The sequence below is a fragment of the Pelophylax lessonae genome (genome assembly GCF_965119305.1).
Source record: "Pelophylax lessonae genome assembly, chromosome: 5".
NCBI lineage: Eukaryota > Metazoa > Chordata > Amphibia > Anura > Ranidae > Pelophylax > Pelophylax lessonae.
The window spans coordinates 216,453,016-216,479,053 of NC_138772.1; the positions used below are offsets into that span (position 1 = coordinate 216,453,016).

General features: G+C 44.1%; 1 protein-coding gene across 11 annotated transcripts in view; it reads left to right on the forward strand.

The window, feature by feature from the left end:
- Positions 1-26,038, forward strand: part of LRRFIP2 (LRR binding FLII interacting protein 2) — a 156,470-nt gene that overhangs the window by 97,855 nt on the left and 32,577 nt on the right. For 4 of the 11 annotated variants that reach the window (XM_082257333.1, XM_082257336.1, XM_082257340.1 and 1 more), the window contains 4 exons: positions 3,606-3,776; positions 13,280-13,372; positions 13,661-13,753; positions 18,434-18,535. In XM_082257333.1, coding sequence (XP_082113459.1) covers positions 3,606-3,776; positions 13,280-13,372; positions 13,661-13,753; positions 18,434-18,535 — 459 coding nt within the window. The remainder of the gene's footprint in view (positions 1-3,605; positions 3,777-13,279; positions 13,373-13,660; positions 13,754-18,433; positions 18,536-26,038) is intronic. The other 7 variants (XM_082257337.1, XM_082257338.1, XM_082257342.1 and 4 more) reach the window with 2 other exon arrangements.

Here is a 26,038-nt window from a genome sequence, read left to right on the forward strand (position 1 = left end):
TTTGGGTCATTGTCATGCTGGAATACCCATCCATGACCCATTTTTAATGCCCTGGCTGAGGAAAGGAGCTTCTCATCCAAGATTTGATGGAACATGGCCCCATCCATCGTCCCTTTGATGCAGTGAAGTTGTAACCTTAGCAAAAAACACCCCCAAAGCATAATGTTTTCACCTCCATGTTTTGACGGTGGGGATGGTGTTCATGGGGTCATAGGCAGCATTCCTCCTCCTCCAAACACGGCAAGTTGAGTTTATTCCAAAGAGCTTTATTTTGGTCTCCTCTGCCGACACTTTCACCCAGTTCTCTGAATCATTCAGGTGTTCATTAGCAAACTTCACACAAGCCTGAACATGTGCTTTCTTGAGTAGGGGGACCTTGTGGGCGCTGCATGATTTCAGTCCTTCACGGGGTAGTTTGATACCAATTGTTGGTGACTATGGTCCCAGCTACCTTGAGCTCATTGAGAAGATTCTCCTGTGTAGTTCTTGGATAATTCCTTACCGTTCTCATGATCATTGAAACTCCACGTAGTGAGATCTTGCATGAAGCCCCAGATCGAGGGAGATTGACAGTTATTTTGTGTTTCTTTCATTTGCGAATCACACAAACTGTTGTCACCCTCTCACCAAGCTGCTTGGCGATGGTCTTGTAGTCCATTACAGCCTTGTGTAGGTCTACAATCTTGACCCTGACCTCTTTGGTCATGGCCATGGTGGCAAGATTGGAATCTAAATGATTAATTGCTTCTGTGGACAGGTGTCTTTTATACAGGTAGCAAGCTGAGAATAGAAGCACTCCCTCATTACCTGTATAGAAGACACCTGGGAGCCAGAAATCTTGCTGATTGATAGGGGATCGAATTTCTTATTTACTATTTACTTAAAATGCAAATCAATTTTGAACTTTTTTTGAAAAGTGATTTTTCTGGATATTTTTTGTTCTGTCTCTCACTGTTAAAATAAAAGTGATTGTAAAGTCTCATTTTAAAAAAGGAAAAAATAAATAAACCTACTTATCTGCCCTGTGCAGTAGTTTTGCACAAAGCAGCTCAGATCCTCCTCTTCTCGGTTCCCTGGCTGGAGCTCCTGGCCTCTTCCTCCTGTTGAGTGTCCCCACACCAAGCAGCTTGCTATCGGGCCACCTGAGCCATGCTACAGCTATGTGTGTCCAGATACAGAGCTGTCGTTAGGCCCCACCCCCTCTCTCTCCTGATTGACTAATTGACTTTGATAGTCGCGGGAGCCAATGGCGCCACTGCTGTATCTCAGTCAAACAGGAAGGAGAGCCCAGGCAGCCGAGCTACGCGTGGACATTGCGGGACAGAGATGGGGCTCAGGTTAGTATTATGGGGTGCTGCTACACACAGAAGGCTTTTTATCCTAATGTATACAATGCATTAAGATAAAAAACCTACTTTCTTTACAATTCCTTTAAATAAAACCTACCATTAAAATTATAGACTGATGATTTATTTGTCATATCAGGGGATCAAATACTTTTTTACCCTCACTGTATGTATTTGTTATGCAATCTGAGTAGATAAGTGGTACATGAGTGCTATTAGTAAAGGCTGTGCACTGAATTTAAGGGATGCTTGATTCAGTCATAGACCAGCCTTTTTCTGCCCTTCAGGTTTCTTAAGGGATGCCTTTTTAAATGCCTAAAAATTGTATACAAGCCATCTGGCGGATCAAGCCTTCCCTTTAGTTACACAAAGTCACAGATTTTCATTGTGCACCAGCTGCTGGCATCCTAACAATAATGTCATCAGTTTATAAGCAGGACGTCGGGTGCCTGCACAGCAACCTTTCTTTCCCTTCCTGACCTCTCTCCTTCAGTACTCGGGTCACCTTAGCTGAATGATGGAGGGAAACTGAGGGAGAGGAAAAATGTTGGAGTACTAGTCAGTACCAGTGTGCAAAGGGGTCTTTGGAAAAATAAATCAAATTGGGTGTCATACATGTGGTTGTTGCTGTGTTATGTAAAACTATTGCATTGTTTTACATTTTTGAATGGGGTGCCTCGAGATTTGCTGAAAATTTGCCTTGACTGAAAAAAAGTTGAGAAACACTGTCCTAGACTGTGGTCTTAATAGCACAGTGTTACTTTTAAAATGCTTCTTTGGAAGAACAGACATAATACACTGGCAGATTTTCATAAAGTGTATTCATATTTAGCATTATTTGCATTATTTGTTTAGTTAAGGAATAAGTAGCTAAAGCTGGCCATACATGGAGGAAATTTCAGGCATTTCCTGATGAACCGGTTGAAATTCGCTCAATGGAGGGCCATGACAGCACCTGACTGCAGACATCTTTCAACTGAAAAATTAAAGTTATTGGACAGAAAATTGTTGGTTGAACATTACCTGCATCCAATCTGACACAGGCACTGCTTGCTATTTTGACAGCCAGGTGTCAGAATATTAATATTATATGTGTGTGGGAGATTTATCTGTCTATGTTGTTCAGCATGGATGGAAGAATCTGTTTTTTTTTTTGTTTTTTTTTGTTTTTTTTTTTCTTTTTTGGGTGGTCAAAAAAAATCTGTATGACCAGCTTTAGGGATTAAAAACATCCATGAGTTTTGGTATTTCTAAACCTAACTTACTTTTTTTTAATCATCATACAAAATGTTTGCTGGTGGTCAATGAAATGTACCTCTGCTCTAAGAATACCGGAGCCACATCCAAGTGACCAAGATCTTTGAACAAAAGATTTATTATGAGAGAAAGAGTTAGTAAGATTAGTCTCTCTCTTTTTTTTTTTTTTAGTTAAAAATAACAAACATGTCATATTTACCTGTTGTGTATAGTGGGTTTGCACAGAGTGGCCCGGATCCTTCTTCTCAGGTCCCTCACAGGCGCTCCAGGCCCCTTCCTCCTGTGAGTGCCACCACAGCATGCAGCTTGCTGTGGGGGCAACCGAGCTGAGTCACTGCTCAGTGTGTCCATTCAGACACGGAGCCACGGATTGCCCCCACCCTCTCTCTCTTAATTGGCTCACTGACTTTGACAGCAGTGGGATCCAATGGCACCCACTATTGTGTCTCAGCCAATCAAGAGGGAGTGTCCCGGGCATCCAAAGTTCTCCCTGGATGGCGATGGAGCTCAGGTAAGTATGGAGGGGCTGAGGCGGGCTGCTGAGGGTTTTTTTAATCTTAATTCATAGATTGCATTTAGATTAAAAAAACCTGTCTTTGGAACCACTTTAGATATATAGTTGTTGTCAGTTTCAGTTCACATTCTAAAAAAAAAAATTATATATTTATGGAGATTTTGGCTTACTGTTGTGCATCTGTGACTACCTATATATGTGTGTTTGTATATATAATATATATACATTATTTTTTTTTTTATTAGCTAAATAATTACCAAAGACATGTTTCCCTCCAAAATGTACTAAAACAAATTCCACCTGTTCTTTTGCTTGAAATAACCTCTGCATGCCCCTATATTTAACTCAGTATGCCAATAGCCAATATTAGGAAGCTGATTACTTCACAGAGATGCTAATGCACACCCTGATTAATGGAATTGCATCACTCCCATTCATGCTACTATGCAGTTTGCTTATTGTTATGTTTACATTGCTCATTTCTACAGGATTCCTTAGCAGAAGTGGAGGACAAATACAAGAAGGCTATGGTATCCAATGCACAGCTTGATAATGAAAAAAGCAATCTTGTGTACCAAGTGGACACATTAAAAGATGTCATTGAGGAAATGGAGGAACAGATGGCAGAATATCATAGAGAAAATGAAGACAAGACAAAGGTATTGTAAAAGCATGTTTTTCTCCAGTGGTTACATAGTCAGGTTGAAAAAAGACGAAAGTCCATCTAGCTAAACCAACAAAAAAATTTAAAAACCCAACCATACAATCCCATATACACAATCCTATACCCGCAGTTGATCCAGAGGAAGGCGAAAAAACCCCAGCAAATCATGATCCAATTTGCTACAGCAGGAGAAAAAAATCCTTCCTGATCCCCCGAGAGGCAATTGGATATTCCCTGGATCATCTTTACCTATAAATATTAGTACCCGCATATATTATGTACACTTAGGAAAGAATCCAGGCCTTTTTTAAAGCAATCTAATAATCTAGGCAGAACCACCTCTGGATGGAGTCTATTCCACATTTTCACAGCTCTTCTAGTGATGAAAACTTTCCGTATTTGGAGACTAAATCTGTTTTCCTCTAAACGTAGAGAGTGCCCCCTTGTCCTCTGTGTTGACCTTAAAGTTAATAACAACACCAAGTTCATTATATGGACCCCTTATGTATTTATACATGTTGATATAACCCCCCCCACCCCATAATCTCCACTACTCAAGAGAGAATAAATTCAGTTCCTCTAATCTATCCTCCTAGCTAAGCTCCTTCATGCCCCTTATCAGTTTGGTTGCCCTTCTCTGCGCTTTCTCCTGTTCCCAGATATCCTTTTTGAGAACTTGGGCCGAAAACTGAACTGCATATTCCAGATGAGGTCTTACTATTGATTTGTACAGGGGCAAAATATCTTTCTCTCTGGAGTCCATTCCTCTGTTAATACAAGAAATTACTTTGCTTGCTTTGGAAACTGCAGCTTGGCCTTGCATGCTATTATTAAGCTTAGGATCTACCAGAACAACCAGATTCTTCTCCGCTATGGATTCCCCCAGTTCTACTCCCCCCTAGCATGTATGATGCATGCATATTCTTAGCCCCCAAGTGCATAACTTTACGTTAGTGGTTAGTTTAAAAGGATCTCTGATGACTAGAATTTAATGTACACATAGATATTCAGGTAATGTCATTTCTGTTCAGGTAAGTCTGTGTGATGACACCCGTGCTGTGGGTGCAGCGCCAAGCACTGCAGTGGGAAAGCAGGAAACTACAGTGCATCAAAGTATTCACAGCACTTCACTTTTTCCACATTTTGTTCAGACAATACCCCATAATGACAATGAAGTTTGTTTGAAATCTTGGCAAATTTATTAAAACAATAACAAAAAAGAAATCACATGTACATAAGAATTTTTACCACCTCAATACTTTGTTGAAGCACCTTTTGGCACCAATTACAGCCTCAAATATTTTTGAGTATGATGCTACAAGTTTGGCACACTTATTTTTGGGCAGTTTCTCCCCTTCTTCTTTGCAGGACCTCTCAAGCTCCATCAGGTTTGGATGGGGAGCGTTGGTGCAAAGCCATTTTTAGATCACTCTAGAAATGTTTAATCTGGTTAAAATCTGGACTCTGGCTGGGCCACTCAAGGACGTTCACAGAGTTGTCTCATAGCCACTCCTTTGTTATCTTGGCTGTGTGCTCAGGGTCATTGTCCTGTTGCAAGATGAACCTTCGCCCCAGTCTGAGGTCCAGGTTTTCATCAAGGATGTCTCTATACATTGCTGCATTCATCTTTTCCTCAATCCTGACTAGTTTCCCAGTACCTGCCGCTGAAAAACATCCCCATAACATGATGCTTCCACCACCATGCTTCTCTGTAGGGATGATATTGGCCTGTTGAGCGGTGCCTGGTTTCCTCCAGACGTGACGCTTGCCATTTGGGCCAAAGAGTTTAAGCTTTGTTTCATCAGACCAGAGAATTTTGTTTGTCCTTCAGGTGCCTTTGGCAAACGCCAAGCTGGCTGTTGCATCTATTTTACTGAAGAGTGGCTTCTGTCTGGCCACTGTACCATACAGGCCTGATTGGTTGCTGCAGAGATTGCTGTTCTTCTGGAAGGTTCTCCTATCTCCACAGAGAAATGCTTAAACTCTGAAAGCTGAAAAAGAAAATGAAAAATTGCAAAAAATGGTCTGGCCACACAAATCTAAAAGTGCCTGTCAGCAAAAGGGTTAAAGTATATCTATAAATTATGTGTTTACTTCCTGTCCCGGAGACACAAGAGGAATTGAGAGTGAATATCCAAGGTGAGGGAAATGACCCTCCTAGTTGTTACTGGAACAGGTGTCTCTCGCCCGTCAGATCAATCATGAGCACTCGCATTGAACAACCTTATTCAATAAAGAGTTCATGTTGTAAAATGTTAGTGCAATCCTTAATGGCCAATTACAATTTACAGTGCTGAAATAAGACAAATACAATATTAGTTTGGATTAGGTGTTATAGCTTAGTGCACTTAAGAGAAAGAACTCAATTTTTTATAAAGCCAAAAATTATTCTATCTTAATCGTACAGGACACAGGCTGAATATTCATATACCTTGGGTTATATAGGCTGGTACCTTCGTGATTGGACACTGGCAATGCTTTGGTGGACATGCCCCAGTGTGTGTCTGCCCCTGTTTACTAGTGTCCCAAGTTGGATGGTCTTTTACCTTTTACAGAGAAATCATTTGCTTCACTAGTTTATTTTTATACTTTGGATTCTTCAATTAACTCCTCCCTGTTTTATATTTTCTGTGTCAATCTTTTTTATTTTGAGAAACAAGAAAACATTGTTCAGTAGCACATTTTTTTTTACAAAATAGAACTGTCAGCATATACAGTATACAATAAATGAAATTGGTGACAATAGATGGTTTGTGCTCATCATGCCACAGGGTGCTATATAAGGCCATAGTCCATCCTTTTAGAACCTAGACCCTGAAGAACCCTCCAGAACTATGCACACTGTGAATGGGGCATGGCTCACAGGCTGGAAAGAAGTGTTCCAACCTCTCACAGTTCAGGAAACATGGTCATCCAAGAAAGCCAAACTCCCTATCAACATTGTGGATCTCAGAGCAATATAGCCATCTCCGAATCACTGGATCCCTCTCCCCTTCTTCAGGGTCACCTGGTTCAGAGTACAATCTGATCAATCAATTGAATAAATCAACCACCAAGGTGGGTACCAGGATTTAGGAAGCCTTAATAAAAGTAAGTGTGATAATCTTTTAGACGGAAAACACAGTCTAGTTCTCTCTGCTGCTCACATCCCAAGAATGGACAATTGGAAGGTGAATTACCTCAGCCATCATTGCCTGGGCCGAGGGGAATGGGCCCTTCATTCTGACTTGTTTAATATCTTGTGTCAAAAAAGGGGGAAATCCAAACGTGAACATCCTGGCCTCCAGCTACTAGAAGAAGTTATTCCTGTTTGAAACCAGGACTAAGGATCCTCTAGTACTGGCACTCGATGCTCTGCTAATTCCTTGGACCACATTCCAGTTCATTTATTGCTTTCTTCCATTTTGAATTCTTTTTCGGCTGCTCTGCAAAATAGAGCTAGGGAGAAACTAGTAATTCTCATTGCACCAAATTTTCCCAGAAGAACCTAGTATACAGACATGCTCAAACTTATAGGAGACATTCCCTGCCCTCTTCCAAAGGGACAAGATATTCTATCTCAGTGCCCTTTGTTCCACCCTGTCTCAATCACTGGCTTTAATGGTATGGCTGTTGAAACCTAGGTCCTGAGGGTGTTTCGGGTTCTGTCATTCCCACAGTACTCCAATCCAAAAAAGCCACTTCCAGAAAAATGTACTATCATACCTGGAAATCCTTCTTTGCCTGGTGTAAACACAAGGCATTTCAATCCCAGAATTTTCTGTTTCTCGCATTCTGGCCTTCCTACAATCTGGACTTGACCAGACGTTGGCCTTACATACTCTTAAGGGACACATTTTGCTCTGTCCAATTTTATTCCAAAGAACATGTCTTTCTCTAGCGCTCATTGACAGACGTAGTCCTCGGTGATACACCACCTTCGGGTTATGTTGCCTCCACAGGAGCAGGACTAGACAGGAAATTAAAAAGCTCTGGCCACACCCTAGGGGCAGTCCCAGAGGGTATATCCTCTCTCTCTCTGCCTCAGCAAATCAGTTATTTTCTGTCTAGTTAGGAGTAAGGACCTAGATACCTTGCTGGGATCTTAGGTCCTGGCAAGATTTTTTTCTTAAAGGATTTTTTAGACAGTTTTTTTTTTCTCCAGTGTTCCTGTGAGATCTTCAAGCAAGAAAGCTGAACTGGGCGACGGGCTGGATGTTGAGATCCGGTGGTCACCCCAGTTCAGCCTACGAGCGCGTGCAGGCCATAGCTCCGCGCTGGGTCGGCCGTGACAAAGTCCCATTAAAGGACTGACCCCGCGAGTTAAACGTCTCGCTGAAACGCCAAAGACCATGAGTCACGGCGTCCATATCGGTCGACAGCCCTCCCGCCCCGGTGGAGAGGGGTACTGTCAGGAGTTGGTGCCCGCCTGGTTCCGGTATGGTGAGTAGTATGTTCCCCCTTTTCCCCTGACGGGTCTTGTGGTGAACGCGGGCCCCTCTCTGTATGGTAAGATAGAGTCCCTCTCTATCCTATAAATGACACAGATCCTCCTACTTTGAGTGTGATTTTATGTGCAAAAAGCCAGGAGGCTTGGTTTGGGAGCTAACAATCTAATTGTATACATGTTAAAAAGATTATAATCTGTGGCATTCTGGGAATCTTACGGTGATAAGAATAAGCTACCTACCAGTCAGAAGCCACGGACATGTAGACTGCCTTCCTAATCAGATCTCCAGCTATTAGCAGGCCTCCCGAATGGCCATGCGGTCCGCCAGGGCCGGTACCGCCAACCACGCCAAATCCCCATGCAGAGAGAGTGTTGTGTGCCCTGCAGCACACCGCTATTCAGTACAGGCCGCCGCCATTTTTTTTGCTGGATCGCACGAGCCGCCATTTTGGCGTAGCCTCGTGTCTCCAGCATGGGGGCGGCCATGTTTGAGGTGATCCAAACACCTCGTGGAGCTAGGGGAGGCGCCGGAAGGCGTGCAGAGGGGCGGAGCCGCCTCCTTTCTTCCTGGGCAGCCAGCCAAAAGACTTCCTGTTTGTCAAGACAGCGCTGTAACCTGTTGCAGTTAAACTCTGAGCATCAATTGGTGAGCCTGGGGGTCTATCTCTCTCTCTCTCTCTCTCTCGATCGATAGGGATCCCTAGCAGGTAACACTAAGGGGCTTTTTGTGGCGCTGGGGGTCTGAAAAAAAAAAAAAAAAGTTTTTTATTTTTGAATTATATTATCCAGGAAGTGACTGGAATTATCATGGACCCTGCCACACATATTCCCCCACCTGTTTCCCTCGAGGGGGCCACGGGACCCGCCGGTGCACAGAGTGTAGAGTCAGTTACAGCAATTTTTGAGTCTATGGTGGCTCGGGTGGAGGCGGCCTGTCAGGGACGGGGGTCAAGGAAGCGACCTCCGCCTACCCCTATACTATCTGACACCTCTGACTCTGATTCAGAGATGGTCACTGCAGTTGCAGGTTCCTCTGCAAAGGCTGTTATCCCAGGTAAAGCCCCCTCAGACAGTGAGGAGGACGCTTCTTCTCCTGCTATAATTCAGGAAGAAGCATTGGTGGATGCACTAGTTGTGGCAGTGCAGGAAACCTTAAAACTTGAGGCTTTACCGGCAGAGGCAACTGAAACAGAGATTCCTTTTGGTACTAATAAGCCCATCAAAACGGTGAAGGTTTTTCCTGTACCCAAATGTTTCGGTAATCAGATTAAAGGAGAATGGGAGCATTCTAAACGTACCTTTACTATTTCCAAGCGTATTGCTAGACGCTATCCGTTTGAGGAATCCATCATTAAGAAATGGACGGTACCACCAGTGGTGGATCCACCTATTTCCAGGCTGAATAAAGCCACGGTTATCCCAGTGGAGGACACTTCGTCCTTTAAGGATCCGGTGGATCGAAAGATGGAAGCAGAGTCCCGCACCATCTTCTCTCTGATAGGGTCAGCATTTAGACCAGTAATTGTTATTGGTCTAGTTTCCCAGACACTTACGGAATGGGCGAAAATGGTACGCCAAGACCTTAGGGGAAAAGATATTCCCCAGGAGACATCTGATTTGATGGAACAGATTATACAAGGGCTACAGTTTATCTGTGATGCAGCCTTGGACACTACTCCCTTATTAGGGCATGCATCTATGTCAGCGGTGATCCTCAGACGTGTGCTGTGGTTAAAATGCTGGTCAGCTGACCTAGGTTCCAAAAAGACCTTGACAAATCTCCCTTTTCAGGGGAATCGTCTATTTGGGGCCAACCTAGATGAAATCATCAAGGATGCCACTGGGGGCAAGAGCACTTTTTTGCCACAGGCTGCTAAAGCTAAGGGACCTCGCAACAAGTGAGGACCTTTCTTTACCGCCCATAAAGGGCGCCCGGCTGGTACTAGCGGGAAAGGCAAGACTCCTCCAGGAGGGTTCAAGAAGGGCTGGTCGGACAAGCAGAGGACCAACCCAGCTAAACCCGAAGCAAAGGAGTACACAGCCTGAAGGTGCGCCCCCACCCGGTTTCAGGGTGGGGGGACGTTTTCACCGGTATTCAGGACATTAGATCAAGCTTCGACCACTACGACCGGTGCGATTCTTACTTCCAACATTTAAGTACTATAGGAAGCGGTAGTTACCGTTCCCTGAATAGATCTTTTCCTTTACCTTTTCCTAAGATTAGTCCCTATACCTCACAGGAATCGGATCTGGTTGACCAGATAGGCCAAGTAGCCTCTAGTCGGGTGACTTCGGTCCCTGAGGTTCAACCAGAAAAGATCACCCTTCCTGTTAACAATCAGGTATCTGATAAATGTGTGGGAACAGAAAACGACCAGACTTTCTCGGATGGTCGGGGCCAGATACCTCTAGGGATGCCTGGTTCAGATTCTATCAGCGCCAGTGGTCCTAGAAATTCTAGGCTGGCCTCCTCAAGCCGGCCTGGCCGACTTGGACATGCTAGTCGCAGACGCTCCGTGGGAACTTCGTCTCAGGGAGTGTCTGTGGTCTCAAGGACCAATTTACCATCATGCTTTACAGTCGCTGGGTTTAATGGCCTGGCCATTGAGACCCAAGTACTGAAGGACAGAGGTTTGTCTACTTCAGTCATTCCTACCCTTATTAAAGCAAGGAAAGCGACTTCCAGCAAGGTCTATTATCACACATGGAAGACTTATATTGCGTGGTGCGAATCTTTAGGATTTCCTCCACGTACCTATTCGGTGACTCGAATATTGGCCTTTTTGCAACAAGGGGTTGAGCAGAAGCTAGCCTTGAGCACCATCAAGGGTCAAGTTTCAGCATTAGCAATCTTCTTTCAGAAACCTTTAGCTACCAAGTCCTTGGTGCGGAATTTCATCCAGGGGGTGCGGCACCTGGCTCCTCCAGTCCGCGCGCCCTTACCGCCCTGGGATCTTAATTTGGTTTTGTCGGTTCTACAGAAACCTCCCTTTGAAAACATCAGGGAGATTCCCTTGCTTACTTTATCCCAGAAGGTGGCCTTCTTGGTGGCTATTACTTCTGCTCGCAGGGTGTCAGAACTGGCTGCATTATCAGGCCAGTCCCCATACCTAGTGATTCATAGGGATAAGGTAGTACTTCATCCTAAGCCATCTTTTCTTCCTAAGGTGGTTTCAGATTTTCATCTGAATGAAGATATTGTACTACCTTCCTTGTGTTCTCAGCCCAAGCATCATCGGGAACATGCGTTGCATTCCTTAGATGTGGTTCGGGCAATCAGGGTATACCTGAAAGCTACGGAATCATTCCGTAAGACGGATTCACTTTTTGTGATCACGGATGGCCCCAGAAAGGGTTTGCCTGCATCTGCCGCGACCATTGCCAAATGGATTAGACAAACGGTGGTACAGGCTTATTCTATTAAGGGTCAGAGTCCTCCGTTCCCTGTTAGGGCGCACTCCACTCGAGCGCTCAGTACTTCCTGGGCCTTTCGCCATTAGGCGTCAGTGGTCCAGGTATGTAAGGCGGCCACCTGGTCGTCGGTACATACCTTTACAAAATTCTATAAAATTGATGTGACGGCATCGGCGGATGCCTCATTTGGCCGCAAGGTTTTGCAGGCCGCAATTTGAGGAGACCGGTGGTCTACCTCGAGGGTTTTTTTCTGTTTGAAAAAAAAAAAAAAAAAAAATTTCTCTTTTTTGTTGAGTCTCATCATTAAGGATGAGCATTGTAAACTTCTAGTTGGCACCGGTTGGGCCTTCTAGATTGGGATTTGATTTCCATTTTCCCACCCCTCATTTGTGATACTGCTCTGGGACGTCCCGAAGGTGGTGTATCACCGAGGACTACGTCTGTCAATGAGCGCTAGAGAAAAATGGATTTTTGTAAAATCTTACCGTAAAATCCTTTTCTCTTAGCTCATTGACAGACGTAGTCCCGCCCCTCTGTTTTTGAGTTGGGTTGGGTTAAAATCTCTAAAGACTGCTTTTTCACATAACTGATTTGCTGAGGCAGAGAGAGAGAGGATATACCCTCTGGGACTGCCCCTAGGGTGTGGCCAGAGCTTTTTAATTTCCTGTCTAGTCCTGCTCCTGTGGAGGCAACATAACCCGAAGGTGGTGTATCACCGAGGACTACGTCTGTCAATGAGCTAAGAGAAAAGGATTTTACGGTAAGATTTTACAAAAATCCATTTTTATTTTCCCTTGTAAAAATCTTTATTCTGTATGCTTCTCAGATTAGAACTCCCTTACAACACCTAGCACTTTCTTTAGATTTGAATTGTTTATGTGATATCCAACTTCCTAACAAAGACCTAACCCTTCACTCTTGTGCTTTACTCCTAAGCACCTACAAAGAGATTGCTCTTCATTGTCTGGGTGTTTTCGGAACGGTCAGTCTATTTAAAAGCTCCGGCTTCTATAAGAAAGCTGAATTTTCTTTGTCTCCAGTTCATACAATCCCTGAGTTCTACCAGGTAGATAGCCAAGCTTCTGTGGATCCAGCTTTTGGCTGCAAGATTCTGACATCAGCACTCAGTGTTGGGTCTGATGATCCCCTGTTACCGTTGGTCCTACTAGCACAGTCCTGTTTGCCTTGTTGTTGCCTTGGGGGGTCATTCCAGAGTCTTTGAATATCCAGCCACTGTTATGCACTGTATGAATAGGATAAGGAAATTTTAAATTGCCTGTAAGTTACATATATTGGCGTACAGTACAGGACACTGGCCAACTTCCCTTCTATTCCTAAGTTACTCTGCATTGCTTGCTACAAAACAGGACTCATAGAGTGGGGTATGGTTATAGGGGAAAGTCCAGGGGGATGTGTCCAGCAGAGCTTTGCAGTGTCCAATCACCTGAAGGTACCAGCCTATAACCCAAAGTCTATGATTTTTCAGCCTTTGTCCTGTACTATACATTGTATTTACAGGTGTCAATCATCCTAATTTTTGGGTTGGGGTAACTATATGCTGCTAATGAAGGCTCTTAAACTAGGAACACAAAAAATTGTTGCTAAACTATGTCCACAAAAGATTGTTACTAAACTGTTGTTTCTATCCAATGCAGGAATTAGAAAGACAAAAGCATGCATGCAGTATTCTACAACATAAGTTAGATGAACTTAAAGAAGGTATTCGCCAAAGAGATGAATTGATAGAGGTATGTATAAAGGGAGAAACTGCGCAATATCCCCTTTTATCAGCTGAAAATAAAATTTTAGGTACATTGTATTGTAACCATGGCCTTTACATAGTCCCTTATAAATTCAACACAAATGATTGTTAATATTTTTAAGTATAGTTTTAAATCCACTGCCTTTTCTTTAACCTTAAAATGCTTACTTTTAGTTTATTTGTTGTTCCACTTTGGAGATTTTCTTTTTTTCTGTGTGTTTTTTCTATTTCTTTCCCTATTTCTTTCCCTATTTCTTGTGAATTTTGATTGCAGGAAAATCAGCGTTTTCAGCAGAAAGTAGACACACTCACCAGGGAGGTGTATGATCTACAGGAGACAGTTAATTGGAAAGATAAAAAAATTGGGGTAGGAAAAAGCAAAAGGCAGTAGTGAATGACTGGATCAAACATTATAGCTTGTCAGACGCAGACCATTGTTTGTATATAATCTTAAATATACCCCCTACTAATAGGAGATTCAATTAATTATATATGAAAGGTGAATGTTAATCTGATATTCAAACTTTATTTTAAAGGCAATTAGTGTATTCTGATCTGTAAAAAATCTAAAACAATTTGAGAAGACATGAAAAGCTTTTTAAAATTAGAAAAAAAAACGGTCAATGGAGATATTTCTATGCTAACAAAAAACTAGCTGGGCATAAACTTTTAATATGCTAAAACCTACACAAAGAGCTGAATTTACAATTGAAATTTACAAGTTATTAGCTGTCAAATAATTTGTAAATCTGGTCGAGCAGTGCTGCCAGACAGCACATCCATGCAGTGAACCCCTCTATAGACTACACTGCAGTTAAAGAAACAGCAATTTGCTGATGAGGTCACCATGTACTCTCTATTTCTGTAAGCATGTCCACTGTGTTAGACTGACCACAATGTTTGAAGCATGGCTTAAGAGAAAGTCCTGTTCGATCATTTCATAATTTCATTTGCAGGTATAGCTATGTAAAACATTAAAAATAAGTGCCTATATTGTTTAAAATCCAGTAATGCACTTGCTTACCCTGCTCTTCACATGATCAGTTATTCTCTTTTTTTTGGCACTATGCTAAAAATGTAGACGCCAATCCGCTGACAGCCTAAAGATTTACTGCTGCTCTGGGCTTCAGCAAAATGGCAGCCTCCAGCAATTTATAGCACATACTGTTTAACAAGTTGGTATCGGTAACGTTCTGCTTTAATCTGCTCAGGTTGATTTTCCTGGCTGAACAGTTGTTTACCCAGGACAGCCAGTGCTAGCAATAACTTTATATTCCTCCTCAATAGTTACAAGTAGACAAGTTCGCCTTTTGTGAACTTGCATTAACAAAGACCTTTCTATAAAATAATAGTTCAGACATTGCAAATGCATGCAATGCCAACCGCCGTGTAGAATCTTTAGGCGGAAGGGGTCACTAAATGATTGGTAGTTTACTGCATTGATGTTGGAAAAATAACACTCCACTGACTTCTTTCTTATGGCTACTTGCTCACCTACTGCATTTTAAAGAGAGATTTTTTTTTGTAGTTTGAGATGAGTAATGTGGGTCTTTAAGAATTATAGTGTGTATACACTTTGCATATACATTTTGTTCTATTATTTTGAATATTAGCTGAAAATATTTTGCGTTTACCTTCACATTTCCTTTACCATCTCTCTGATGTGGAGGAGATAACTCAGGCAGAGCTGACAACACAGCTTTGGATTTTAAACCAGCAGGGGCAGTATTGTCAGCTTATTACAGTAGGAGGAGCTTATTGTTGGAATCAACTGGTATTTCTTCCACATTCACTGAGGGACACAAGATTCACAAACAAGTTGTACTGCTGCCAGTATCCTTCTGTAGTCAATAGTATAAAACAATTCTCTTTGAATTCTGTGTCCCTCAACTCAAAGAAAAGGATTTCAATTTTCTTTCTTGTTCATCGAGAGGTACAAAACTCTGAGACAATTGGGTTATGCTGCAGCCCACAGGAGGATGTACGATCAGTACAAAAATCCAATTTGCATTTGCAGTACATTAGAGGCAAAACTTGATTTTTATTTTTTGCCTGGGCATACATTTAAAGGTAATAGTATTTTAATGGTTACATGAAAAGTGTTATTTTATAAAAAGTGATTTTGACCTATCATTATCCCTCAATTCTTTGGAATATAAAAATTGTAGCATGATATCTAAATTTTTAGGTAAAATAAACTATAAATCCTTATCTAAGTGAACTAGTATAGCAGGCTATATTTACTTGAGGCTGAAGTCATTAAACACACACATTTTGGATTCTGGTCTGCTCCTGACAACCTAAAATGTTAATGCATGTTGGTTTTTGAGCAATTAATCAACAAGTGTGGTGAAGAAGTTTACTTTAGGCAGTAATATTGTGATTTTCAATAAGGTAGCTTTAGTCACAGATGATAGATGCATGACTGACTTGTCAATGATTAATTATATTTGTCTTCATTTAGGAGAAATTAAGCTGATGGCAAATTCATGTACCTAAATGCCTAGGTCAAGATTTCAATTAATTTATGATGGCATAATTAGTTGCCTTTTCTCTATCGTTCATTGACAGACGCAGCTCCATATTCTTCTTGACCATTGGATTATGCTGTGCCCTACAGGAGTAGGACACTAGGCAGGAAAATGTTTACCATGCTTATGGGGCAGTCCCTGCAGGCATACACCCACTCATTCCGCTATAAGATTCAATTTGTTTCTCCCTAGTTGAGGAGTAGGACCTAGTTCCCGGCTGGAACTTTGGTCTTAGCTTGTCTTTTTATTTTGTTAAAATTTTTTGTTCCAGCCCTTTCCACCGTGCATATCCCAGTAGTGGAGAACTTGCAGGCGGATTACCGGAGTTGTCAGGTGTTGGATCAGGGGGAATGGTCCCTGCACCGGGATGTGTTTCATCTTCTGTCTGGTGGGGGACACCCAATGTAGATCTGTTAGCCTCTCGACTCAACAGGAAGGTTCAGAGGTTTGTCGCCAGGTCTCGGGATCCTCTGGCTGTTGCCACAGACACACTGGTGGCTCCTTGGTGTCCATATCGAATGATCTATGCGTTCTCTCCACTGAAACTCATCCCAAAGCTTTTGCCCACAATAGAGGTGGAAGGGATTCCGGTCATTCTGTTGTCCCCAGACTGGTTTAGCCGGTTTTGGTACGCAGATCTGGTAAGGTTGGTCGCCGATGCTCCTTGGAGACTTCCTCTGAAAGAAGATCTGCTGTCTTAAGGGCCGATCTTCCATCCTGCTTTACAGTCGCTGGCTTTAACGGCGTGGCTGTTGAAAGCCATGTATTGAAAGACAGGGGTCTTTCTGACTCAGTGATTCTTACACTGTTGAAGGCTAGAAATCTACCTCCAGGAAGATCTGGCATCGAACGTGGAAATCGTACATCTCATGGTGAGAATCACTGAAGGTGCATCCTTGCCTTTTTTCGGTGGCTAGGATTTTGACCTTTCTTTAAAAAGGGGTTGAACAGCGGTTGGCCTTGGGCATGATAAAAGGCTAAGTGTCGGCTTTGGCTTTGTTTTTCCAAAGTCCTTTAGCTACACATGTCTTATTCAAGGCGTTGGCCAGATGGCTCCTCCAAGACGATCCCGTTACCTCCTTGGGATCTTAACTTGGTACTATCTGTTCTTCAAAAACCTCCTTTTGAGAACATAAGTGAAATTCCTTTGCTTACACTGTCACAGAAGGTAGCTTTTTTGGTGGCTATTACCTTTGCTCGCAGAGTATCTGAATTGGCGGCGCTATCCTGCCGTTCACCTTATCTGGTGGTCCACAGAGATAAGGTGGTAATTTGACCTAATCAGTCGTTTGTTCCTAAGGTGGTTTCTGATTACAATTTGAATGGAGACATTGTGCTGCCTTCACCCCTTTCTAAGCATCCCAAGTGCCTTGCATTCTTTGGATGTGATTCGGGCAATTGGGGTTTACCTGGCGGCTACTGAATCTTTCAGGAAATCAAACTTTGTCCTCACGGAAGGACCTCGAAAGGGATTGGCGGCGTCTGCTGCGACCATATTCAGATGAATCAGGCAGACAGTGATACAGGCTTATTCACTGAAGGGTCAGGTTCCACCTTTCCCTGTGAAGGCGCATTCTACTAGGATGCTGAGTGCCTCTTAGGCTTTTTGCCATCAGGCGCCAGTAATGCAAGTTTGCAAGGTGGCAACTTGGTCATCTGTGCACACATTCACAAAATTCTACAGAGTAGATGTGTTGGCATCTTCGGATGCTTCTTTTGGCCGCAAGGTTTTTGCAGGCTTCTGTGTAAAAGAGAAAACCTTTCTCTTTGAGGGTGTATGTTTTTTCTAGATGAGCTCCAGTTGTTCCTGGCTGAGCTCCATGTTCACTGGTTGGCTAAGTTTAGCCTTTTTGGGAATTATTTTCTTTTCTGCGTTGTTTTCCCACCCCTCATGCAAATACTGCTTTGGGACGTCCCAATGGTCAAGAAGAATATGGAGCTGTGTCTTTCTGTCAATGAACGATAGAGAACTGGATTTTTGACTTATCATAAAATGCTTTTCTCTGAAGTTCATTGACAGACGCAGCACCCGCCCCTCTAATTATGAGTGGAATGGGGTTTTTTTCTTCTAAACACTTCTTGCAATAAAACTGAATCCTATAGCAGAGTGGGTGTATACCTGCATGGACTGCCCCATAGGCTTGGTAAAGATTTTTCCTGCCTAGTGTCCTATTCCTGTAGGGGGCAGCATAACCCAATGGTCAAGAAGAATATGGAGCTGCGTCTGTCAATGAACTTCAGAGAAAAGGATTTTACAGTAAGTCCAAATCCATTTTTTCCCCTGGGGTTAGAGTTTTTTCTGTATCCCCAAGGCAGCAGTCAAAAGGTTGTGACCACTAGGTTATTATAATGCATGATCACTGGTGCTGGTTTCGTAAAAAGTTTACTTGTGGCTAGTCTCGTGTGTTTGCCTTATTCTCTGTTTTGTCTGTGTGTTTCATTTTCCCTCTCTTTCTCTTTCCCTTTTGCGGCTTTGCCTGTCTCCTCTACTCTGCTGTTAATTTGCCTGCTTGCAGGCTTTAGAGAGGCAGAAAGAGTACTTTGACTGCATTAGAAATGAACGGGACGAGCTCAGGGATGAGCTGGCTGATGTGAAAGGAAAAATGAAGATAGGAGAGGTACAGTATCTGCTGCATATCTCAGAGTGACCAGAGCATCTAAGTGCGGAACTATATCTAGACAAAATAGGCTCAAAGGCTCAGTTCACTATGTCTTGTAAATCCTGTTGAGGTTCCGCTCTACTGTCCGCACACCCCAGATATTATAAAAGAGCTGGGCAGGACCTGCCACTAAAAATGTATATGGCCACAATCAACACGATCACTTGAACATTTAAAGAGGAAAACATGAAGCCAACCATATCCCTCCTCCACATGCTGTAATGAGAGAAAATAACAAATATTGAGAATTTGTAACTGTAATGCAAAAACTGGATACCTCACTTGGCCAGTCTCTGAACATGACCAGTCTCTGATTTAAGTCTGAAAGCGATCTCTAGTCGCTGAGTGCCTTTATCATCTAGGGACATGGAACAGATCTACCAGTCTTAATACTACATGCTTGTCAAAAGTAGCTCAGTTTGAGCTGCTTCACTCCGCCCATTGCAGGCCATGCTCCCAAGACTGAAAAATTTGATTCCTGCATAAGGCCAATCATGACAAGTACATTGAAAGTGTTGCAATCTAAACTTTTTGTATTTTTTTTATTTCTTTTTAACGGACACATTATAGTATTTGTTTAATTCTTATCTTGGTATTTATTTCTTGTTGCCTTACATTTGTAAGTGATGTGACCGCAAGGAAGTCTCTGCACACTAAAAGCTATCAAGTAAAGCGTTGGTGCAATGCACCTGTCCCCTGCGCTCTGAGTGGTGCAATCCTCTATCCACCTCGGCTACAAATTAGTAGATCTTGAGAACTATTGACACGACAATTCAGCAAGGCTTCGGCCTTGCGGCTCCTTACAAGACCAGGGTAGTCTGGGACAACTAAAAACGGTAAACCGACACCAGGGCACACCGGCCTAGTGCATTATCCTTTAAAAAGGTTTTAAATAAAAATACAAACAAGTTCTTGATAAAAGCATATCAGACAAGATAAATAGTCCTCAGCATCAAGATAGGGAAAGAGTCGTCCCCCGAAGCTGTATAGGCTTATGCGTTTCAAGGCTTTGCCTCTTCTTCAGAGCCTGAAAAGCATGTCTAAACCTATGCTTAATATACTAGACAATGACTCTAGGAATCGGATGCAATTGGATAGGGACCCTCCCTTTCCAGGGTGTGTGCATGAGGTCCCCCCCATAAACACCCATCTATTGTAATAAGATAACACCCCCAAATGAGGAAGAGTTGGTAGGTGATAATGAATTTACAAAGGCAAATAGAAAGAGGTAGTGATAGTATTACTGGCAAAACTCAAAAATTAAAATTAAAAATAGTACTAATAGTAAAAGCTGAATCACAGAGGGAGGTACCACACAGCAAAAGATGTGTGTATGTATATATATATATATATATATATATATATATATATATATATATATATAATGTATGTGTGTGTATATATATATATATATATATGTGTGTGTATATATATATATATATATATACATATATATATATATGTATATATATATATACAGTGGGTACGGAAAGTATTCAGACCCCCTTAAATTTTTCACTCTTTGTTATATTGCAGCCATTTGCTAAAATCATTTAAGTTCATTCTTCTTCCTCATGAATGTTCACATAGCACCCCATACTGACAGAAAAACACAGAATTGTTGACATTGTTGCAGATTTATTAAAAAAGAAAAACTGAAATATCACATGGTCCTAAGTATTCAGACCCTTTGCTGTGACACTCATATATTTAACTCAGGTGCTTTCCATTTCTTCTGATCATCCTTGAGATGGTTCTACACCTTCATTTGAGTCCAGCTGTGTTTGATTATACTGATTGGACTTGATTAGGAAAGCCACACACCTGTCTATATAAGACCTTCCAGATCACAATGCATGTCAAATTAAATGAGAATCATGAGGTCAAAGGAACTGCCTGAAGAGCTCAGAGACAGAATTGTGGCAAGGCACAGATCTGGCCAAGGTTACAAAAAGATTTCTGCTGCACTTAAGGTTCCTAAGAGCACAGTGGCCTCCATAATCCTCAAATGGAAGACGTTTGGGACGACCAGAACCCTTCCTAGAGCTGGCCGTCCGGCCAAACTGAGCTATCGGGGGAGAAGAGCCTTGGTGAGAGAGGTAAAGAAGAACCCAAAGATCACTGTGGCTGAGCTCCAGAGATGCAGTCAGGAGATGGGAGAAAGTTGTAGAAAGTCAACCATCACTGCAGCCCTCCACCAGTCGGGGCTTTATGGCAGAGTGGCCCGACGGAAGCCTCTCCTCAGTGTAAGACACATGAAAGCCTGCATGGAGTTTGCTAAAAAACACCTGAAGGACTCCAAGATGGTGAGAAATAAGATTCTCTGGTCCGATGAGACCAAAATAGAACTTTTTGGCCTTAATTCTAAGTGGTATGTGTGGAGAAAACCAGGCACTGCTCATCACCTGTCCAATACAGTCCCAACAGTGAAGCATGGTGGTGGCAGCATCATGCTGTGGGGGTGTTTTTCAGCTGCAGGGACAGGACCACTGGTTGCAATCGAGGGAAAGATGAATGCGGCCAAGTACAGGGATATCCTGGACAAAAACCTTCTCCAGAGTGCTCTGGACCTCAGACTGGGCCGAAGGTTTACCTTCCAACAAGACAATAAACCTAAGCACACAGCTAAAATAACGAAGGAGTGGCTTCACAACAACTCCGTGACTGTTCTTGAATGGCCCAGCCAGAGCCCTGACTTAAACCCAATTGAGCATCTCTGAAAAGACCTAAAAATGGCTGTCCACCAACGTTTACCATCCAACCTGACAGAACTGGAGAGGATCTGCAAGGAGGAATGGCAGAGGATCCCCAAATCCAGGTGTGAAAGGCTTGTTGCATCTTTCCTAAAAAGACTCCTGGCTGTATTAGATCAAAAGGGGGCTTCTACTAAATACTGAGCAAAGGGTCTGAAAACTTAGGACCATGTGATATTTCAGTTTTTCTTTTTTAATAAATCTGCAACAATGTCAACAATTCTGTGTTTTTCTGTCAGTATGGGGTGCTATGTGTACATTCATGAGGAAAAAGAATGAACTTAAATGATTTTAGCAAATGGCTGCAATATAACAAAGAGTGAAAAATGTAAGGGGGTCTGAATACTTTCCGTACCCACTGTATATGTGTATATAGGACTAGTCAACTCAAAAACATATAGGCCTGGTCAGCAGTGTACATACTTCACTGCCGAGCAGTACTACCAGTGATAGAAGTGATCCTATTGTTAGTAATGATTCCTGTCACACCCACCTATAAACCATCACAGCATTGGTCCGCAGAGAAGAGCCCTGGACCCTATAGATATTGATAAAAATTATGGTATATTAGGGAGTCATGGACCCTATACATATAGGAGGCTATACATATTGTTAGCACAGTTAAAGGTCTCACCAGGCATCTCCAGCTGTTCGTTCACCATGGATAGCCTTCTGCAGTTTTCCTACTCAATCCAAATGTTGCCATGGAACCGGTGGATACTGTATGCATGCCGCACTCTAGTGATGCAGATAAACTTCATATTGACTCGGTGTATGCGTGCAGTGCTGTGGAACGCATACCGCCACTCCCGGAAGTGAGCGGAGCGTTCCAAGCCTCATCTCCGCGGGCCAATTGCTGCCGCGGCCATCCGACGTCAAACAACATACTTTGTAATGACAATAAGAAGGAGAGCAACAATTACTCGGTTCCGAGACACGGTGCGCCCTTGTGTCTGTTTATCGTTTTTACATTAAAAGCTATGGATTCTTGTGTCTTGACTGCTGTAACAATCTCTGCCTATGATGCATCTTTGGATTAGGGACCAATTATCGGTGGGGCCAATATTCACCTTTTTTTTTTTTTTTCGGCAACAAACTTGCTGATGTGGCCAATATACTCCCTCTCCCTGCTATAGTCACTCAGTTTTTCTCTGCCTAGTCAGGAGTAAGGACCTAGTTCCTTGCTGGGATCTTTGGTCCTTGCAAAATTTTTTAGGTAAAACATTTTTTTTCTCCTGGATTTTTCTTCTGACATCTACTATCAACTGCCGGACTGGGTGACGGGCTGGAAAATCTAGATCCAATGGTCACCCCAGTCTGGCCAGCGAGCGCACGCATTCCCCAGCTCCACGACAAAGCCCCACTGGACGGGTTCTGACTTTGCGAGGTAAACATCTGGCGAGGTCTCTTACGACCTGGCCTCGGCCTGAGTCACAGCGTTTCTCCTGGCCGTCGGCCCCCATTTCGATGGCGAGGAGGATGTGTCTGGAGCATTGCTCACCTGGTTCCAGGTATGGTGAGTTGCCGTCCTCCCTCTGCCCCTGGAGGGTTTTGGGGTGGATGTCGGCTCCAGTCAGATCTCCAGGTTCCCCCTCATTCCCGCAGGCACCCCCCCTGTTTTTGCTGAGTCCCTCAGCCTGCCCCCCCCCCCCCCCACATACACAGGGGTTGTTTAGGTGTTCTGGTCACTGGCCTGGGAAGGGGGCAGGGTGCTACCTGGTGATGGGGGTATGCGCCACCGGCAACTGGACAATCAGCTGTGTGGGGAGGGGGGGGGTGGTTTGTACCTAGTGGGGGCTCCTGCTAGGGCCCGTTTCATGCCTGGATCTATCCTTGAGGCCTAGTCTCCCAATTCTGGGTCCCTGTATGCCTCGCGGAGCCGCTATTTTGTTGTAGCCTGTGTATTCCTATACATGGCAGCAATGTTTTTGTAGTCCAGCGGCCATTTTCTTGTGGTTTGCCATTGCAAATAGCAGCGGTCGTGACAGAGGAGCCCTGTGGGCAGCGATTTCGGCGGTGGGAGCCCCTCCTTATCCCCTGTTGTTGACTCCTGGATCATTTAGCTTCCTGAATGCTGCACGTGTAGTGCAGATTCTCTTGGTGGTTGTAGGTGCCTGTGTCGGCGGGTAGTGAGTCTGGTGGGGTCCTCTCGCTCTCTGCTGAGGATCGCTCTGTGCCTTGTGCTTGGCGACCGGGTGGTGCTTCCAGCACGGTGGGGTTGCTCTTAGCAGTGTGTTGCACTTTTTTTGTAGGGTCACCCTAGTGACTCATGGAGTCTTTGGAGCACATCTCCCCCCCCCTGGTCCCCCCTCTGACGCTACGGGCCCTCCGGGACCCAACCAACCATCCATCCATGCACTGATGGCGGTCCTGGCGTCCCTTGTGTCCTGGGTGGAGGCAGCTCATGGACTAGCAAAAAGCGCCCCTGCCTTCCTCATTCTCATCTGTCTCTTTAGATCCTGAATCTGATTCGGCCGCCGTGTATGTGGGTCACCATTCTGGGTCTGCAACCTCGCGCCTTGGAATTGGATGATTCCTCCACATCTGTGACAGCGCATGAGAGGGCGCTGGTGTATGCACTGATTATATCTGTGCGTGAGACCCTGAAGATGGAGGACGCAGTTGAAGCTACGACAGAGGCCCTGGTACCCTTTGGCACTCACAAGCCATCCAGAGTGGCAAAGGGGTTTCCTTTCCCTGCCTATTTTGACAGAATTGTCGCTAAAGAGTGGGGATGACCAAAGCATCCCTGTGGTGTTCCTAAGCGGTTTACTAGGCAATACCCCTATGAGGAGTCCCTTCCTTCTTTAGAAGTAGACTTTCCCACCATGGTGGACCCTCCGGTTGAAGAGCCCGCACTATGTACACCTTAGCTGGTTCGGCAATTTTCCATTGCCCTGGTGTCGCAAACTCTGACCGAGTGGGATAAGCTGCTACACCGTGACCTGGAGGGAGAACCCCCTGACTTTGAGCTGGTGGACCAGCTGGTCCAGAGGCTGCAGTTTATCTGTGATGCCTCTTTGGATGCGGCTCTTCTGATGGCTCGCCTCTCTGTTTTGGTGGTGGTCCTTCCGCGTTTCTTTTGGTTAAAATGCTGGTCTGCGAACCAGACTTTTAAAAATGCCTTGATCAATCTTCCCTTCCAGAGAGATCGCCTGTTTGGAGATACCCTAGATGACATCATTAAAGGTCTCACAGGGGGGGAGAGCACCTTTATTCTGCAGGCTACTAAGGGAACCTCGTCGTAGACGTGGACATTCCATCTCAGCTCATAAGTTTTTTTTCATCCCTCAGGGTCGACTGACAAGGGCTCGAAGCCTTTCAGGGCCTCCTCTGGCGAGTCCAAACTGACTTGGTCTGGCAAATTGCAGAAATTGCAAACTAAAATTCGCCTCCTGCTGTCCAACAAATGGTCATCTCTCCGGACTTGCATTAGGGTGCTGAGCCTGATGGTATCCACCTTCGAGGCAGTTCCATTTGCACAGTTCCATATGAGGTCCCTGCAAAGGGATAGTCTTACCAAGTGGGACAAGACTCCACAGTCTCTGGACAATCATAACCAGCTGAGTCAGGGAACAAAGGAGTCCCTGATATAGTGGCTTCGCTCTCCGGCGCTTCTGCTGGGCAAATCCTTCCTCCCCTTGTATTGGACAGTGGTCACCACGGATGCCAGTCTGTCCGGCTGGGGAGGCATCCTCGGCAAGCATTCTGCTGAGGGGATCTATCTGGAAGCTGGAGGAGTCCAGACTAGTGATCAATGTCCTGGAACTCTGACAGATCAGACTGTGTCTGGATCATTAGACGGATCGTCTTCAGGGATGCCCAGTGCGAATGCAATCAAACAATGCCAAGGCCATGGCTTATTTCGATCACCAAAAGGGAACAAGAAGTGCCCTGGTGGCTCTTGAGGTAGCCAGCATTCTAAGGTGGGCAGAATAGTTTGTTCAAGCCCTATGCGGTGTACACATTTCCAGGGTGGAAAATTGGCAGGCGGATTACCTCAGTTGGCAGGCGTTGGTCCACGGGGAGTGGTTCCTTCATCCGGAGGTGTTTCATCAGCTGTGTCTCTGGTGGGGGCACCCCAGAGGTGAATCTGTTGGTGCCTTGGCTCAATAGGAAGGTACAGCGGTTTGTGGCTCAGTCAAAGGATCCACTGGCGGACGCCAGACACGCTGGTGGCCCCGTGGGGTCCGTATCAATCTGATTTATGCCTTCCCTCCTCTCAAGCTTCTGCCCAGACTTCTATGCAGGATCGCGGCAGAAGGGATTCCGGTCATCTTAGTGGCTCCGGACTGGCCTTGCCGGTTTTGTTGGTACGCTGATCTGGTGTGGCTGGTTGCCGATGTTCCTTGGAAGGAAGCTTCCTCTCGGAGGATGTGCTGTCCCAAAGACCGATCTTCCATCCTGATTTACAGTTGCTGGCTTTGACGGCTTGGCTGTTTAATGCCAGGTGCTAAAGGATAGAGGTTTGTCTGAGTCTGTGATTCCTATGTTGTAAAAAGCTAGGAAATCTACTTCTAGGAAGATCTATCATCATACGTGGAGGACATACATTGTGGTGGTGTGAGTCTTTTGGGGTTCATCCTTGCGCCTTCTCTGTGGCTTGGATGTTAACCTTCCTTCAACAGGGGAGTTGAACAGAAATTGGCCCTGAGTACCATCAAGGGCCATGTATCGGCCTTGGCGGTCTTTTCCAAAAGACCTTTGT